This window comes from Sylvia atricapilla, chromosome 7 (genome assembly GCF_009819655.1).
Source record: "Sylvia atricapilla isolate bSylAtr1 chromosome 7, bSylAtr1.pri, whole genome shotgun sequence".
Classification (NCBI taxonomy): domain Eukaryota; kingdom Metazoa; phylum Chordata; class Aves; order Passeriformes; family Sylviidae; genus Sylvia; species Sylvia atricapilla.
In genome coordinates this window covers 19,273,861-19,290,531 of record NC_089146.1, presented here as the reverse complement: position 1 = coordinate 19,290,531, position 16,671 = coordinate 19,273,861, and the positions used below count along the sequence as shown (strand labels likewise).

At 38.3% G+C, this 16,671-nt stretch overlaps 1 protein-coding gene across 2 annotated transcripts in view; it reads right to left on the bottom strand.

The window, feature by feature from the left end:
- Nucleotides 1-13,928, bottom strand: part of ABCB11 (ATP binding cassette subfamily B member 11) — a 44,004-nt gene extending 30,076 nt beyond the window's left edge. Inside the window, exons 1-9 of one of the 2 annotated variants that reach the window (XM_066322847.1) lie at nucleotides 13,803-13,928; nucleotides 11,651-11,753; nucleotides 8,556-8,577; nucleotides 7,278-7,325; nucleotides 7,138-7,186; nucleotides 5,220-5,461; nucleotides 2,249-2,336; nucleotides 1,206-1,339; nucleotides 379-550 (exon numbers count right to left, since the gene is read on the bottom strand). In XM_066322847.1, coding sequence (XP_066178944.1) covers nucleotides 379-550; nucleotides 1,206-1,339; nucleotides 2,249-2,336; nucleotides 5,220-5,461; nucleotides 7,138-7,186; nucleotides 7,278-7,325; nucleotides 8,556-8,577; nucleotides 11,651-11,726 — 831 coding nt within the window. In that variant the 5' untranslated portion in view covers nucleotides 11,727-11,753; nucleotides 13,803-13,928. Of the gene's footprint in view, nucleotides 1-378; nucleotides 551-1,205; nucleotides 1,340-2,248; nucleotides 2,337-5,219; nucleotides 5,462-7,137; nucleotides 7,187-7,277; nucleotides 7,326-8,555; nucleotides 8,578-11,650; nucleotides 11,769-13,802 lie in introns of those variants that run through there. The other variant, XM_066322846.1, reaches the window with a different exon arrangement.
- Between the last annotated feature and the right edge of the window lie 2,743 nt (nucleotides 13,929-16,671).

Below are 16,671 nucleotides of genomic sequence, written 5' to 3'. Positions count from 1 at the left end.
TCACATAATTTACATAGAAAAATCAAATCCTGTATCTTGTAGCCATTTAAAGCAGGTGTGTAGTAATGGAGAAGGTAAAGGCCCGCTTCCGATCTCAGCATTAATACCCATCCACCGGACCCACAAGAAGGTATGCTTACACTCCCCTCTTAGAAGCAGGATTTATTATTCTGGGAATCAGAAAAAACAAAGTGAGAGCAAAGCCCACCTCCCCTCTACCACACCCCTCCCTGCATCCTTCCCTCCTCCCTCAGTGCTAGTGGGATTGTAATCTGCCTCTCCTGACTTTAAAGGGGTGTAATCAACTTCACCAATCCTCACAGCTTTCTGGCCTGATCTTTCCTGTTCATGAACATGAACCTTTCACAATTCACTTACCATGCCATAGAGAGCTGCTCCAGCCCCAAGCAGAGGGCTGACTGCAATGATAACCAAGGTCAATTTCCAGCCACTGATAAATCCCAGTAGGAATCCACCAACAAAGGTGGTTATGCGCTGGATGAAGACTGCTACTTGATCAGCAATAGCCTCATTAATTTTGTTAACATCACTGGAAAACAACAACAACAGCAACAAAAATCAACAGAGGAGTGGTGAGCGTAAGTTTTGTTTGTGTTGCAGGTTATGGCCACATTTGGGTTAGTTGCTTTTCACTGGAAAGGGCCCATCCTCATCCCTATTCTTTCACCATCTCTCCACACATAAACAGTGCAGTACACTGCAGTACAGTGAGAAAACCTGATGCTTTTGCAATATACAAGGCTTTTAGGCATGAATGCTACAGAGAAGATACTGTCCTTTCCCAGGAAATGTTGTTCTGGCAGCACTCATTCACTAGCTGGCTCTTACTACTGTACTCCAGCTGATTCAGGGAGTGTGCACTGGCTGCCAAATTACAGATCACTCTGAAAGGACTGGGCACAAAAGGAGAGAGGAGAGGACAAACCGGGTAGAAAATCCCACTCCAAAACCATCCAACCCACACACACACATTTGCTGTCAGACAAGGAATGAAAGGGTTCAAATTGTGGTTCAAAGTTATGGTACTTAGTTCAAAGATGGGGGAGCTAATCATGGGGTTGCTGCTTCCATGAACATAGCTGAATTTCTCCTAAAAGGTGTTGTCTTTGCCTGATTATTGGCAGTCTGCAGTGTTTGGAGGAAATTGCAAAATGTTTTCTGTTTGGGTTTCTTAGATTACTTACTCAGAAATTCGGGTGTTCAGTTCTCCTACAGATGTACAGTCAAACCAGCCTATATCCATTCGCATTATTTTCCTGAAATAGGCTTTCCTGATTTTCTGTATCTGACGAGCTGCAGACATAACCCAAAAGCAGATCTGGGAAAAGCACAAGACAGCTGATAATTGCAGTAAAAAGTCTTTCTGCTCACAACAAATCAGGTAAAGCAATTTGGCTAGAATGGGAAAGGCTATTGATAAAATTATTCTTCAGGTAAAATACATTCTGGCTACATAGACATGATAGCTGTTTTGATATTTAAATAACCTAACAATTTCATATAGCCTCTGGATCAAGTGATTGTCTCCGTTCTGATAGGATGGGAGGAGAGGCAAGTTAAATTACTTATGGTCTTACATGAATGTCCATATGGACAAAATTTTTTCCATCTACAGCTGTAAGTAATACAGGGATGGCAGCCATCCTACCTCAGCAAAATTCTTGGATAGTTTTCAGGAAGGAAATTGACACGTGGTTTTTGGAATTATAAAAAGCTTCAAAAGCCATGGGCCCTTCAGCAGGCTATGCAGGAATCATCCAAGCTTTTGACTCACTTCAGTCATAAGGACTGAACAATTACTAGAGAATATGTGGGGTACAATTCTTCTCAGAATTGTACCCCACAGCATCAGTTTTACACTAGTATTGCTCTGTAATATCTCTGTAGCAGAAACAGGGCTCAGCACATTTGAGATGCTGCACAGTTGGGATTCTGCATGCCCTTCAGCTAATTATTTTTGGAGGGCATGTGGATTCCATAGTAGCCACACTTGAGCAAGTATTGCTTGTGGTGTGGGTAAAATTCATCCTTTTACGAAAGTATGCATGCACAAATCCAAGGAGCTCTCATATTTCCAGAGATAAGCTATTTCAGGGATAGAATGAGAACTGAAAGCATCTGTTCTGCTCAAATAAGTTGCTAAGCAGTTAAAACCAACATAATAATTATAAAGTTAATTATTTAGGGATTTAAACTTTGAAATCAAAATAGAAAATAAAATACTGACTTGGAGATATCCTAACACAAGTATGGCACAACCAATTCCTGCATAGTATCCTGCAAACTTGGTCATTTCATGTTCAATGTCCAGCAGCCTGAAAAAGAAAAAAAACGAAAAAAAGAGGTGAGTAATAATGTGATACGTTTCTCACAGATTTCTAATCTGATGTTTTCTCAAGTTAGATTCAGACCAGCTGGAAGTCAATTTGTTTTGCTAACAGATGCATTGTCTCCCAATACTGAAGCTATTGCTAGTGGCTGCTTTCCTTGTTCTGCCTGTTGCACAGGGGTTGGGAGCTGGCAGGCACCAAAACCAGCTCTACCATCCTGGAGCACTTCTGAAGTCTCCAGGAAATGCCCCCAGACTGCCTGCTCCAAAACAGCACAGGTGAGAGGGTGTTTCAGAGGAGAGCTGCTCAACAAGTTTTCATTAGATGTTGAATGTGCTTGCTGTGTGCTATTATAGCAACTAATAACATTCAGATTTCAAGTGCATTTTATAGAGAGAAGTGAGAGCTGCTAAAGTCAAATCAAATATTACTTTGTACCATAAACTTGCTAATCTGAAATGATAATTTGTTCTGTTACACAAGGGTAGGAGTGCTAATATCAGTGAAGGGCACTGAATTGCTGCTTTTGCATTTAATCTACTTTGAAATAGGTTGTTACAGGTTATGTCTTTAGACGACTTGTTTAAAAACATCCTGCAGACCAGCAAATTTTATGTAATTTACCCAAAATTTTGTACCCTGAAATTTTAAGCCAAAAGGGAACACTATGCACCTGACTTGATCTCTGACAAAAAACATTAATAGAAACAACTCAGGTGCCTGACACAGATATCCAGTACAATTTTACATGATAATTAAGACCATGGAGCAGATCCTCCTAGAAACTGTGCTGAGGTGCATGATAAATAAGGAGGTGACTGGTGACAGCCAATGTGACTTCACTAAGGGCAACTCATGCTGGACAAATCTGGTGGCCTTCTATGACAGGGTTACAGCACTGATGGATGAGGGAACAGTGACTGACATAATCTAATTGGATTTCTGCAAAGCGTTTGACACTATCCTTCATGACATCCTTATCTCTAAACTGGAGAGACATGGTGGATAAGGAATTGACTGGATGGTTGCACTCAAGGAGTTGCAGTCAAGGGCTCAATGTCAAGTGGAGACCAGTGACAGATGATGTTTCTCAAGGGTTGATTCAGTGCTGTTTCACATCTTTGTCAATGACATGGAGAGTGGGCTTGAGTGCACCCTCAGCAGGTCTGCTGATGACACCAAGCTGTGTGGTGCAGTTAACACGCTGGAGAGAAGGGATGCCATCCAGAGAGACTTTGACAGGCTGGAGAGGTGGGACTGTGTGAACCTCATGAAATTCAACAAGGCCAAGTGTAAAGTCCTGCACCTGAGAGGGAGCAATCCCAAGCACAAACACAGACTGGGATGGATTGTGAGCAGCCCTGGGGATATGACTGAGGGATGTTTGTGGACTGAGTTTCACATGATTCATCAATGTGTGCTCTCAGCTTAGAAAGCCAACCATGTCCTGGGCTGCATCCAGAGCAGTGTGATCAGCAGATTGAGGGAGGGGACTTTGCCTCTCTACTCTGTTCTGGTGACACCTGGAGAGCTGCATCCCACTCTGGGGGCCCCAACATAAGGAGGACATGGACCTGCTGGAGCAAGTCCAGAGGAAGGCCATGAAGATCATGAGAAGGCTGGAGCAGGCTGAGAGAGTTGGGCTTGTTCAGCCTGGAGAAGAGAAAGCTGTGGGGAGACCTTAAAGCACATTCCAGTACACTAAGGGAGTCTACAGGAAAGCAGGAGAGAAATATTTTACAAGGGCATGGAGGGGAAATAGCTTTAAACTATAAAAGAGCAGCTTTAAGTTAGAGAAAATTCTTCACTGTGAGGATGGTGAGACACTAAAACAGGTTACCCAGAGAAGTTGTGGATTTTTCATCCATGGAACTGTTCAAAGCCAGTTTGAATGACTTTTCGAGCAACCTGATCTAGTGGAAAATGTCCCTGTCCATAGCAAGGGGATTGAAATTAGATGATCCTTGAAGTCCCTTCTAACACAAACTATTCTATGGTTCTATGAATGTGTCCTGCCTGGTGTGTCGTTGCTGCTTCAGAGGTACAGAGGTCAGTAGCAAATCCTATGTTATACCTGTAAGCCCATCTCCAAAGGCTGGCTTGGACAGCCTAGAGCAAAATAATTTGGTGCCAGTCCCCTACATCTAAGAATGTGAATAGCTTCTCATGTGCTTTGAATTTCAGAGACCTTTAGATAAGTAACTTAATTCCCATTAAGTATGTAATGAAATGCCACTCAGAGATTAGAAAACTCTTGTAATGATGCACCAAGAAATGATTCTTAGGAAAGGTTACAGGTTCAAACTTGATTGTAATAGATATCTGTATCTGAATGAATTATCTAGACTCCATTTATTATATTTAATGGAAAGAAACAGGCAGTCTTATGGGGCAGTTCTTTTGATCTGCCTCAGATATCCCCCATAAGCTAAGATGAATTGCATTCTAGAAATGCTCATTTCTCTCACTGACAAAGGTTTAGCTAGCTTGCTCAGAAGTCAGCAGGCACCTACAGGTAACTAAGGCCTGACCAGAATGACCAGAAATCATTACTACCTACAGTGTAATTGGAGAAAATAGATTGAAGAACTGAGATATGTAAGATATATATCTGTTATCAGAATAATCATAATCAAAGAATATTCTTGCTGACAACTTTAACTGAAAGACCAAGATCCAAGCTGCTTCTGTCCCTCCAGATAATATCACCAGCTCAGAAACAGGACTATGTAACAAGAACCATGCCTCTTTTCAACCTTATGAACAGAATATATAAGATTTAGAGGCTGAATAGGACCTTCAAGAGCAATACATTCTCTGACAAGCTATGATAACAATGGGAAAGAAACAAATACATCCATTACTTACCCACATGTTACTGTGACATTCTTTTCATTCTGATGAATAGTACCATTAATCCACACTATGGTGTTATTTACGCATGTCTTGTTTGGGTCTTTAAGCTCTTGCATTTCAATGTCATATGCAATAAATGTGTCTGCCATTGCACCAAACACAAGCAACACAGCTGGCTGGGCTACTCCATGAGCAATAGCACACAAACTACCAGCAACCATCATTAAAATCTCCGTAGATGACGAAAATCGAAACTAAAGAGGAAAGAAAAAATATGGTCTCTGCTGAGAGGCAGTCTTCATACTGGTTGTGTAATGATAAATAATTAATTAGGTGGATCAGATAAAAAAGTTCTCCTTAAATTTCAGAATTATCTTCAATATAGAAATAAGAAGAATTCCTCTGTCCAGTCTAATCTAATTACATCTGTGACTACAGCCTTATAAATTATTACAAGCTTCCTTTTAACATGTGAATGAATGTATCATCATATAACATTAATAGCTCAATATCATTCCACATTATCATTATTCCAGAGACTAGGTAAGAGATTAAGAATAGTGATTATAATTCATATATATATAGTCTGCTTTATAGCTTTCCAATGGGGACAGGGAGAGAGCAAAGGGAAAAAAAAGCCTTAGGGCATTATGTGGAGCCTTTGAACAGAGCTATCCAATTTCTCAAGTCTGAGGTGCTGTGGTAGAAAAGCAACTAAACATCTCAGAGTTCTCATAGTTAAAATTCTAAAATGCATTGGCTGAACCAGGCAGTTGTGGAATGGATCTTAATCCGTGAGAAAAAGAGTTTTTACACAGATAGCTGAACAAAGATACAGTGATTTAAGTTGCCTCTGTCATGATCGTATGAAGTCTGATTCTCAGGGTGAAGTCAGGTGCAAATATATATATTAAGCTGTCCATATAGAATATCAGTATCAAAAGCTATACATTTTAAAATAGGAGTGTCAAGAGGAATCATGGCCTGCTGAAGAACCTGTCCAGATGCTAGAATGTGTCTTAGAGAAGAAAGGATGGGAATTTACAGCATATATGGAGAGGGACATTAGGACAGAGACAATATAGAGGGAAAACCAAAGGGACATTAGGATAGAGACAATATAGAGGGAAAACACAAAAGAGAAATATATAAAAAGGCCCTTCTACAAAAAAATAAGAAAATAAAGTCAGTCAGAAGGAAACTGTAACTCTACTACTGTTTTACAAACTTTGCTTATAAGAAGTCTAGGAATTCCCTTGGTTAAAAAAAAGCACACATAAAATGCACAGATATGTGATATCTGATGCAAATATACTGTGTTTACCAACTACATTTTAGGAATTAAATATCACTGCAAAAGAAGCTACAGTATTCAAACCTCTCTGCTTGCACTTTGTGGGGACAGACTGTTCTCTCCACTCAACCAGGAGTTGAGATACCTCTTGACTACATTTCTTTTAAACTTTAGATTAACCCAATGGAATTACATCAAATTACATCAAAGGATAGATGTAACTCATACATATGGTATTGTGCATCCACAAGTTTTCATTGCAACCAAATCTTCTAAAACCCATGGAGCAATTATGAGGGAGCAAAATTATCTGCCAAATATCACACAGCAAATTTTTGGCAGAAATAAGAATGAACCAAGGTCACCTAGATCCCTGCTATGCATCTTACCTCATTTCCATATACGTACCTGTATCTTAAATATAATGTGTTTAATAGACAATTCTGACACCAAACTGACAAGGTGACAAGGGGTACTATTGAATTCCCAGTGAATTTTATTGGTAGGATTTCAGGCCAAACGATTTAATCCTTAGAAGTTCAGTTTAATCAGCTATACCCCAAAACAACCATACTGGTTATTGTCACTTCTGCAACACAATACACATCAAATATTTGTAGGCATTGCTTTCATTACCAGCTGAAAGAAGCCAACACGAACAGTGTTTTCTTTCTTCTTTGATGACCTTCAACAACAGAAAACATAAAATTATGAACTTGTATTTTAGTACTTCTCTGGTTTTATATGCAAAGTATAAAGAATTGAACTTAACTTACTTTTCACTTTTCTTCTCTATAAAAGGTTCTTCATATGCATAGAAATTTCTGGCAAAAAGGATAAGATTTTACATTATTACTTTTATTCTCTTGGTTACTTTTCTGAATTACATTTTATTTGAGACATTTTGCCCAAGATTTTGAGACAAGCTGTTTCTTTCAGATTTCTTTGGAATTGGTGATTTGATGGTTCTTTGAAATTTTAGACAGGGACTAGAATGGAGGTTAGGTTAAAATTCTCTAAAGGTCTATACTTTTTTCCATAAGCAGCTCCTCAACACTGTTCCTATAATGTGGATTGTTGTTACGTGACAGATTGTGGGTTCTTTGAGGTCAGATAGAGAAAAACCTACTGCCCAAATTGTTGGTTAATCCTTTCTTTAAGACAGAGAAATTTTGTGTTCCAATAGCAAGGAATCATCAGCTATGTACATTCAGTGATGAACGAGTAGGGATATTCTGTTTGTAGTGTGGCTTTTTGGTTTGGTTTTTAATAAAGGAAATTATTCAAGCTATATTTATCATAAACTGTTTTCAGAAACCAGATCCTAGAAAGCCTAAAGCAAGCTTTCCTTCAGGTATGTACATATGTGTTATATGTGAAAGTGCAAAAGAATTCGGGTTTCAAGGTGGAAAGCTGTGGTAGACTTCTAATACTGGGCTGATGCTCTCTTAGATGGGAAACCTGACAATGGGAAAAAATAATTCTCTGGTTTCCCTGTTGTAAAGGTAGCTGCCAGACTGGGTACACTGTGTCAGAAAGAGCTAGCTCAAATTACAGCCTATTGTCCAGCCTGTTACAGACGCTGGAAAGAGGAGGCTCTTAATTCCAATCAGATCTCTGATATAGCTGAAGGTCAAACTAGCTGAAGGTCTAAATCATCCCAATTTTTAACTATCCAGAATTCTACATTTAAATCTTAATATCCAAGATAATTCCTTTTGTTTCAAAACCTCACACTTACGTTTTAAGAGAAATTAATCGAGTTTGATTAAAATTCCTGAAAAAGTGATTTCTCAAACTAAAAATCCTGAAGAAAGGTAAATTAGAATGTCAAAAACATTTTCAGAAGGAAGATAATGCTGGTATTTAGGCTTTTTAAAAGTTTCCAGGACTGCTTTGGTCTACCTGTTTTAGTTGTATTAAATAAGGCAGTTCAACTACTAGAGAGCAGCTTTTTTTAAAAAAAGAAATATTCCAGCAATTTGATCCAATGACATTAACTTATCTGAATATTCCTAGAAATATTGATTGTTCCAGTCGTGTACGTGACTTACTGTGATTTCTTGAAGCTGTTACCTGTGTGGGAAAATAAATGCACAGTCTAGTTAATGATTATTGTTAAAGTACATAACCTTCTGTAGACATGTGAAAATATAAACTCTACAACTCCATGGGGTCCTGATCATTCCTGAGTTATAAACATCTTATTCCTACTAATACATATATCCAGGATGTGATTTACACTAAGAACATTATTCAGGACATTTGCCAAAAGTCATTTTCATTGCCAACTGTTTGCTAATATTCAACTAGTTGTCTTGGACACTGCCTCCTTAAGGATACTAGGCTGATGCTCACTCCGTGCATGCCCCCTGAAAGGAGGAATGGTAAGCTCTTCACTCTTGCCTCCACAACTTAGAGACTGCAAATCCTGTGGAAGATGAGCAGTTGTGGTCTTGGAGGATAGGATGAACTTGTCACACTGATGTCTACTCTTGAGACATTGTCTAAGGAACCATAGCTTAGACAAATGGAATCATACTACAAGATATAATTAAGTTGTAGGACAATTCCTTAGCCCCTAGAAAAGGTCTAGATTTATCCCCTTTCAAAAGATGCTGTGAAAGATATAATAAAGCACAGCTTGTGTTATCAGGGGCCCCAAAGAAGTGTCATTAGAAGGTCTGATGTAGAAAATATTTGTTGTACATCACTTGAGATGACAATGAATAAAGAGTTAGTTTCATACCTACATCACAATTTGGATAACCTAAGGGCACTGAGCACATGCACTTTGCTCAATTACAATGCATTTGCCAGTTCAACATTAAGTTCAGAACCATGGTTTGCATTTCGAGCACTGCCTTCCTTTCTTCACATCTAGAGATTCGTCACTGAGCATGCACAGGGCTGTTTCACAGAGCAGACACAGAGCAAGTTTGCATTAAAATTCACAGAGGGTACAAAGAAGTCGCTGCAACCACAAATTTTGCCTCTGTCATTTTTCTACCCAGGGAAAGAAGGCTTTTCCATTACTTCCAGGGTTTTGCATTTCTCAAGAACACAGTGTTAGATGGAAAGAGTCTGAGTTTGGGATTGAGGAAACAGCTGATGAATCTCCCTTCTGGGGTTAATAAGATAACTTTATTTGGCTTTAGTTAACAATTACTCTAGTGGTTGTATTTTGCTCTCTGTTACTTGGGGATGGTAAAAAAAAATATTACTTCAGTAAGGGCACATGTATCCCAAGAACCCCAGACATTTTCCAGGAAAGTTCTGATCTATAAAACTGTTATTACAAAGGATCATTTGGTGTTAGTAAACCTTTATTTTGTGAAGAAAGAATATATCTGGTTAGTTGAAGTTTGGCAGCAGGTAATAACAGTTGTGATTTGAAACCATTTCTGGAAGATTCTTTAAGGTTTATCAGAAAAGTAAAGGTTTAGAGAAAGCTTTTTCTATGGGCTGGTAATGCAAAATGTTTTGCAAGAAATTAAGGAAATGGCTAGTGGGAGGAAAATGGGAGGAACAAGAGCCCGGTGAAAAAGCTCTCTAAGCCATGAATTTAGAGAGCAAAACAAGCACTCTTCAAATGTGAAAAATTCCTATTCTATGAATTTGAAGAGGGAAACAAGACTATATCAATGCTATTCAATAGAGCAAGGAATTGTAGGCCAGGCCTGTGGGCCAGCAGGTTTTAGGCAAGAGAAGAATTTAGAAATACGGTAATTTGAAAAAAAAAAAAATAGGTGAGTAACAGTTCACTGAGGACAGTTCAGTGAGAACTGAAAACGTAGAAAAAGAGGACAGAAAATTATGTTCACAGAAAATAATAGAATGTAGGGAAGCTAAAAGAAAGCAGCAGAGACTCAATGAAAAGCTGAAAAACACTGGCAAGAATATGTATTTACTGTTAAAGTGAGAACACACAAAGAAGAAGTTCTGTGAAAGTCAAGTAATGAAAAATTTGAGTCAGAAAGTTCCCAAATCAACCTGTCTCTTAATTACACTTACAAGTGTGGTGTTCAAGGGTTGATTCAGAGAGGGCTAATCCTAACTAATTTGTGCAAAAGGTGGTTATCGAAGCCAGCCTAACTGGAGATGAGATCAGTCAGCACTGAGAATCCCAGTGAGGTTTTAAAGCTTTATCTACTTTGGGAAAGGTGTTCTAGCAAATTAAACACCTTTTCCTTACATTAAGCAGAAAAAGAGTGTATTTCCTAGGAAACCAAGAAAAGAAAGGCAACTTCACTTGATAGGCCGAAAGAACAACTCAATTGTCAAAAGAAGAATAGTCTTTTGCCAGTAGATAGCCTTTTGCAAAAATCTCATAACAAGTAAAAGCAACAAGTGTGTAAAACAAACAGGCAGATAAAAAAACAGCTCCTCAAACCAGCAAGATGAAGTCTAAGCAACCTGGGAGTTCGAAGTAAGCACCTGGAAGAGATGAACTGTTTTCTTTCCCAGAAGTTAGCCATATCCCCTTAACCTATATTGCAATTTGGCTTCCGTTAAGGGCTGCTCTTTTGCTTTCCTTTGTACTTTATGATCTGTACAAATATTTAAGATCCTCTATTTTTTGGCTTTTCTCGGGTCTTACAAGGAGAACTCAAAATATTTACCAGTTTCTCTTCGTATTTCTCAACCCTTTCTGCATTTGGACTGACAAAATGGAAAAATGCATACTGCAAAGGGAAAATAGGAAAAGGACAAGCTCTAATAAGAAGAGGGATGCAGATTTTAGCATTAGCTAAGATCTTAGAATTAGCTCATAACCATTCTCCATAATACATATATGGCTATAAATAGGAGTGTTTGCTGGAAGTAGCTATGGAAGACAGCACCTTTTACTTTTTCTTCTTCAATAGAAGCCTTTTACTTGTACCACAAAGTACTCAGTGTAAACACCTATGTAGATACCTTGAACTTGTTAGCTTACCTGTAAAGATTGTCCATGACCAGGGATTATAATATTTTTTACAGAATAGTTTTGGGCAGCATACTTATGACAGCAGGTACCATATAACACTATTTATTCCACAGACTATTTGCTTTATATTCTGTAGACTACTTGCTTTGCTTAGGCCACCCACCACCTATTTTACATGCCTTATAACACAAGGAGGTGACTGAAGAATACACTTCTTACTTTTGCCATCTGAGTCAAAAGCATAATTATCCTCTCCCAATCTCTTGATGCTACGTAGAACTACTGGGTCAGACATGTTGATTATTTACTTCAATCAAAAGTCCTGAAAAGAGATGGGGGGTGGGGATGGGGAGAAGAAGAGTATCAGCATACTTTTGTCTGTGAACATGAAACAACATTAAATTAAACTCCCCCTTTGCCCTCATGATCCCAGGACAGTATCACTGATTACAGCACAAGTTATAGCAGGGCAAATGTCACGAACTCAGTGAAACTACAGAGCAGAAAAACACCTCAGAGAGTGCCCAACCCATCCCTGAGCACAAGGCCTCTGAGGTTTCAGTGCCTCCTGCCTTGAGCAGAGGCTGCCCTGTGGGGCTTGGCAGGTCCCAGCAAACAGTCCTGTCCCCAGGGATGGCTCTGCTGGAGTGAACTAGGGCCTCTGTGAAGGCAGGCTAGAGGCTGAGACATTAACAGGACAGATCCTGCCTCAGTTACAAGGGAGCAGCAGGACCTGTCTCTGCCCTGTCCTGTCTCAGCTGGCAATAGCTGGGAGGACCATAACAGGGAACAATTGGGGCTCAAGAAGGGAGAACAGTGGGAGCCCCAGGGCCACACCAACATCTGCATCATCACCAAAAGCTGCACTCCCATAGCTCTCGGCTACCAGAACTGCTCCTCTAGACAGTTTTATTCCTATAGTCTGTGCTGAGCAGATATCATACACGAAAAGAAACAAGACAAAATTAATACCTTTTTGTTAAAAAGCGCTTTTGTGAGTAAGTATCTGCCAGGTAAGCCTGGCATCCAAGATGCCCCCAGGAGAAAATGCTGCAGAAGTCATCCCCAAAATATGCCCTTTCACAACCAGAGTAGTCCCATCCACATCTTTGTTTAATGCAATGTATCCCAAGGCATAGTCACTACATCTTCTTCCAGTTTTTAAGTATCAACGTTTGCATGATTATACATCAATAAAACACTCACAAGCTCTCATTTTAAGCATATTAAGCATTTAGATAGCATCAATTGTCCTTATTTCATTTTAACAAATGTTTATCAATTTTGTAATTATTAATTGTAATTGTAACATATTTTTTTTTAAGACTGAATGTTGATACAGTTTTAAGTAACAGGAAAAGTGGAAAACCCCTAGTGATTGATAGATTCGAAAAAGAATTCTAGTTGCAAAGATTTGCTAGAGATAAATGTTCTGGAATAATGTTACTTTTCCAATAAAATTATGACTGTCCCACATTTCTGAAAGGAAACATTTTTTTCCTATTTTTTCTAAAGCTCAACTCATCAAATACTGTCCTGTTCCACAGGCATCATTCATTAGCTTACTTAAACAGAATAGTATAGCAGATTAACATGATGTATTAGAATATTAAAATAACCTTCCTTAGGGTCTGAATTTAACAGCGATCTCTTAGAACATCTTGCAAAATGCTGTTGCTGACGTCTGCATTTAAATTTAAATAGAAGGCAATGGATCATCCCATCTACCCATGTGTGTGCAAAGTACAACCTAGTAGCAGAGAATAACTCAAACTGCACTCAGATGAAATAGCATCTTACTCTAGCTAGTTTCAGTGCAGTTGCTGGATTTTTGAGAAACAAAAATCTTTGAGGAACTCAAAATCCAGATATAAATAAGTAATACTTGAAAAATGCTAACAAAGAAACACATCTTGCAAAGGAGTAACATTAAGACCTGATCCAAAGCCCTTTGAAATCTATTTCAAATCACCTCTTTATTCAGATCAGATCTTTATTTAACATAAAGGGGAGTGAAGGGGTGGAGAGAAAAAAGCAATTAAAATTGGCTCTGAAAGTACTATCCTTCATGTTTCTCCAGAGTAAGGTTCCTCATATATTAATGATAACGTTTATGCAGAAAGCCATATATTGCTTCAAAATAGAATTTAAATGTCTCGTTCTTCAAACAGTCTCATTAAAAACAAACAAACAAACAAACAAAAACCAACCCCCCCCCCCCCAAAAAACAACCAAAACCAACAGTAACTGTGCACAGGAAATGCAGCATTTGGCTTAAATTGTCCCAAAGGAAAAAATACAATTACCTTTCAGTTCAGGAAGTGTTATCAGTTAACTCTGAAATAATAAACAGGACAAATATATTACTCACCCGTGGCAGTGAAAAATCATGGGATCATAAACAGATTGCAAGGACTCTGTTCAATTAGTCAGTGAAGCACTCAAGAATTTTCCAGCATATTTTCCTTATTTCAACCCATTTGTCAGAACTGAATCTTTCAATTGGGCATTGGCTATTTGCACCTGGGTCAATAACCATGTGGTCACAATGTTTTCAGTTCATTGACATCTAATGGAGTCTTTAAATTTGACTAATGCAATTTCACAACAAAGTCAGGGCACTTGCAAAACAATTACACATGAGGAGGCCAGACAGTTCTCTGGCAAACAACTCACAATTGAATGCACAGGAAGAATTATTACAGTATTTTTTTATCAGCAACTTTATTTGCAGGGCAATAACTGTGTACACTCTCATCCCCACCATACATAGCAACATCAGCTGAATAACATGAAAATTTGTTCAGAGATTAAGCCAAATTCAGATTAAAAATTTTAAAAGCTTAAAAAGCTTTGTTTTAAAACGTTTAAAAAGCTTTAAAAGCTTTGTTAAGTTAATAAAAGCTTTGTTTTCTAACTTTTTCCAATTTTTCCTTTGAAATGAAGATTTCACAGACTGGAAGCTCCTGAGTAGTAGTGAATTCTCATTGGATATAAGCCCTCCACAGATTTTTCTGGGTAGCATTACTTCAGTATCCACAGTAATGTAAATTCACAGTTTATTTTATTTGACATTTGACAAGCATGTGTTTGTTACCTTTCATGAAAGAAGATCTCACTAAAGGGATGTTTTATACATCCAGTTAGTGATAGATAAATATTTGGGAATGTGCTCAAAAAGTCAGCATTATCAATACATCATTGATACATTGATACAACATTCTGTTCTGATACCATCTGTCCGAACAGAAATTCAGTTCCTGGAATGTTTGTTGGGACTGTTTGCACTCACTTACTTATCTAGGTTTTGGCACAAGCGCTCAGCACCTCCCATGCTGTGTTACCCAGCTAGGGAACAAAGTAAATAAATTCCACTTAACAGGTATGGGTTTGTTTTAAAATTTCAATACATGTAATAGATGACCTATAAATTATCACTCATTCTATCAAAAGCAAAAATTACATATGCACTCTACTGAACAAATCTGAATGTAACTGTTTTGGAATACTGCTACACAATATCTGAAAACTGGAAAAATCCCATATATCTGACCCAACAAGTTGGGAAAGACAAGATGCTGAAATTTCTCACAGCCACCCATCCAGAAAAAATACATACCATACATGAGTTATTGCAGGATAATAACTTCTTCCCTGAAGCGTTTTCTCTTAATTATCACAATTGTTACAAATATCTAGAGAACACAGCAAACTAATTATGGGAACTACCGTGGTGCCTTCTGGTAGCACAGACAAGGAGCAATTTGTGTCTAAAAACATGCAGTGCCATTTTAGATACTAGAACACTTACACAGGACTGATAGACAGCACATGGGGCCAGAAGAAACCCTATCACCAGCCAGAGGTCTTCCCTAAAAAAGGGATTTCCTAAGATGCATAAATTGGCTTCTTCCATTTAGCAGCCAGCCAGACTTTCAGACAAGTCAGATAACTAATGATCTACTGCATTGAGAACTAGGATCTGAAATACACTGTCAGCTACTGTACATGCACATTCTCACTCTGGGAAGCAGGTAAGATAGCTTACCCCTCTTTCATTTACAGATAGCAAGCTGAAAGTTCACAACCATGAATAAACCTTGCAGTATTTGTGGGCTGAGTGCCATATACAGACAGAAATAGAAGTGTTAGCATGGGAAAAAAATCCAACACTATAAATAATAATGTCTAAAGCAATTAAATCATTGGGCTGCCTTCAGGAAAGATATGAAGGCTTTTGGAGTAAAGGTTTATTGCATTCAACTCAGACTGTTACAAACAGCAAAGATTACAAAACAGAAAGGGGTTATTTGGAGCAAGCTTCTCCCTCATATTAAAATGCAATATGAAAGGAATATTTTCAAAAAGGTGAGGCAATTTCCAGACATTTTTGTCAAAAGGAGCAACACATTTCTCACTGAGAAAGCCTTGCAAAGTAGCATTATACCTCCTCATCATTCTGACTTTTTGGAAATTCTGTCATAAGAACAGCTAATCTTAAGTATATCTGCACCACAATATGACTATCTACACATATTTGGTCTAGAAAGATTTATTCGAATCTCAGTTAAAGATTAATTATTCATGTTGGCATGTAGTTGTGAGTGAACTCCCAAACAGAAAAACTTTTATCTGCTGATGTAATCAACATGCTCAATGTGTTTTTTCTGTCATTATTATATGTTTATTTATTTAGAAATCAAATAGAAATCAAGTCCCTTTCTTCTGCTAGTACCAGCGATGGATCAGCCATTCAGGACCTGTCTAACTGTTTAACAGCTGCCAAGCCTGTTGGAGCAGAGGCTGTCTTTTGATCCTTGGACTTGTTTCACACAGAGGCTTTCTAGAAGCTAAAAGCTTTTTATCTTTTCTCCACCGAGATTATCCAGTCAAAAGGATTGATTAGGGAAACAAAGAAACTGTGAAACGACACCACCTTCTCTGATCTTTATCTTTAGACATTAAAATTTGGTTGGTTGAATTTAGTCCCTGTCAGACCACAAGTATACCATCAAGCTGTTGTGAGACACTATCACTGCAAATGTTAACATTTGTAAGAAAATATAAACAGAATTTGAGACAGGGCACAAGAGCTGTAAACACATTATTTAAATTATAAATGCAGGAAAAATATCAGTTGGCTAATGTATTATTTCTCACTGTATGGAGGACCAGATTCTGCTGACATTTACTCTCCCGGGACCAGACACCTTATTTTGTCAAATGCCAGCAAAAGCCAG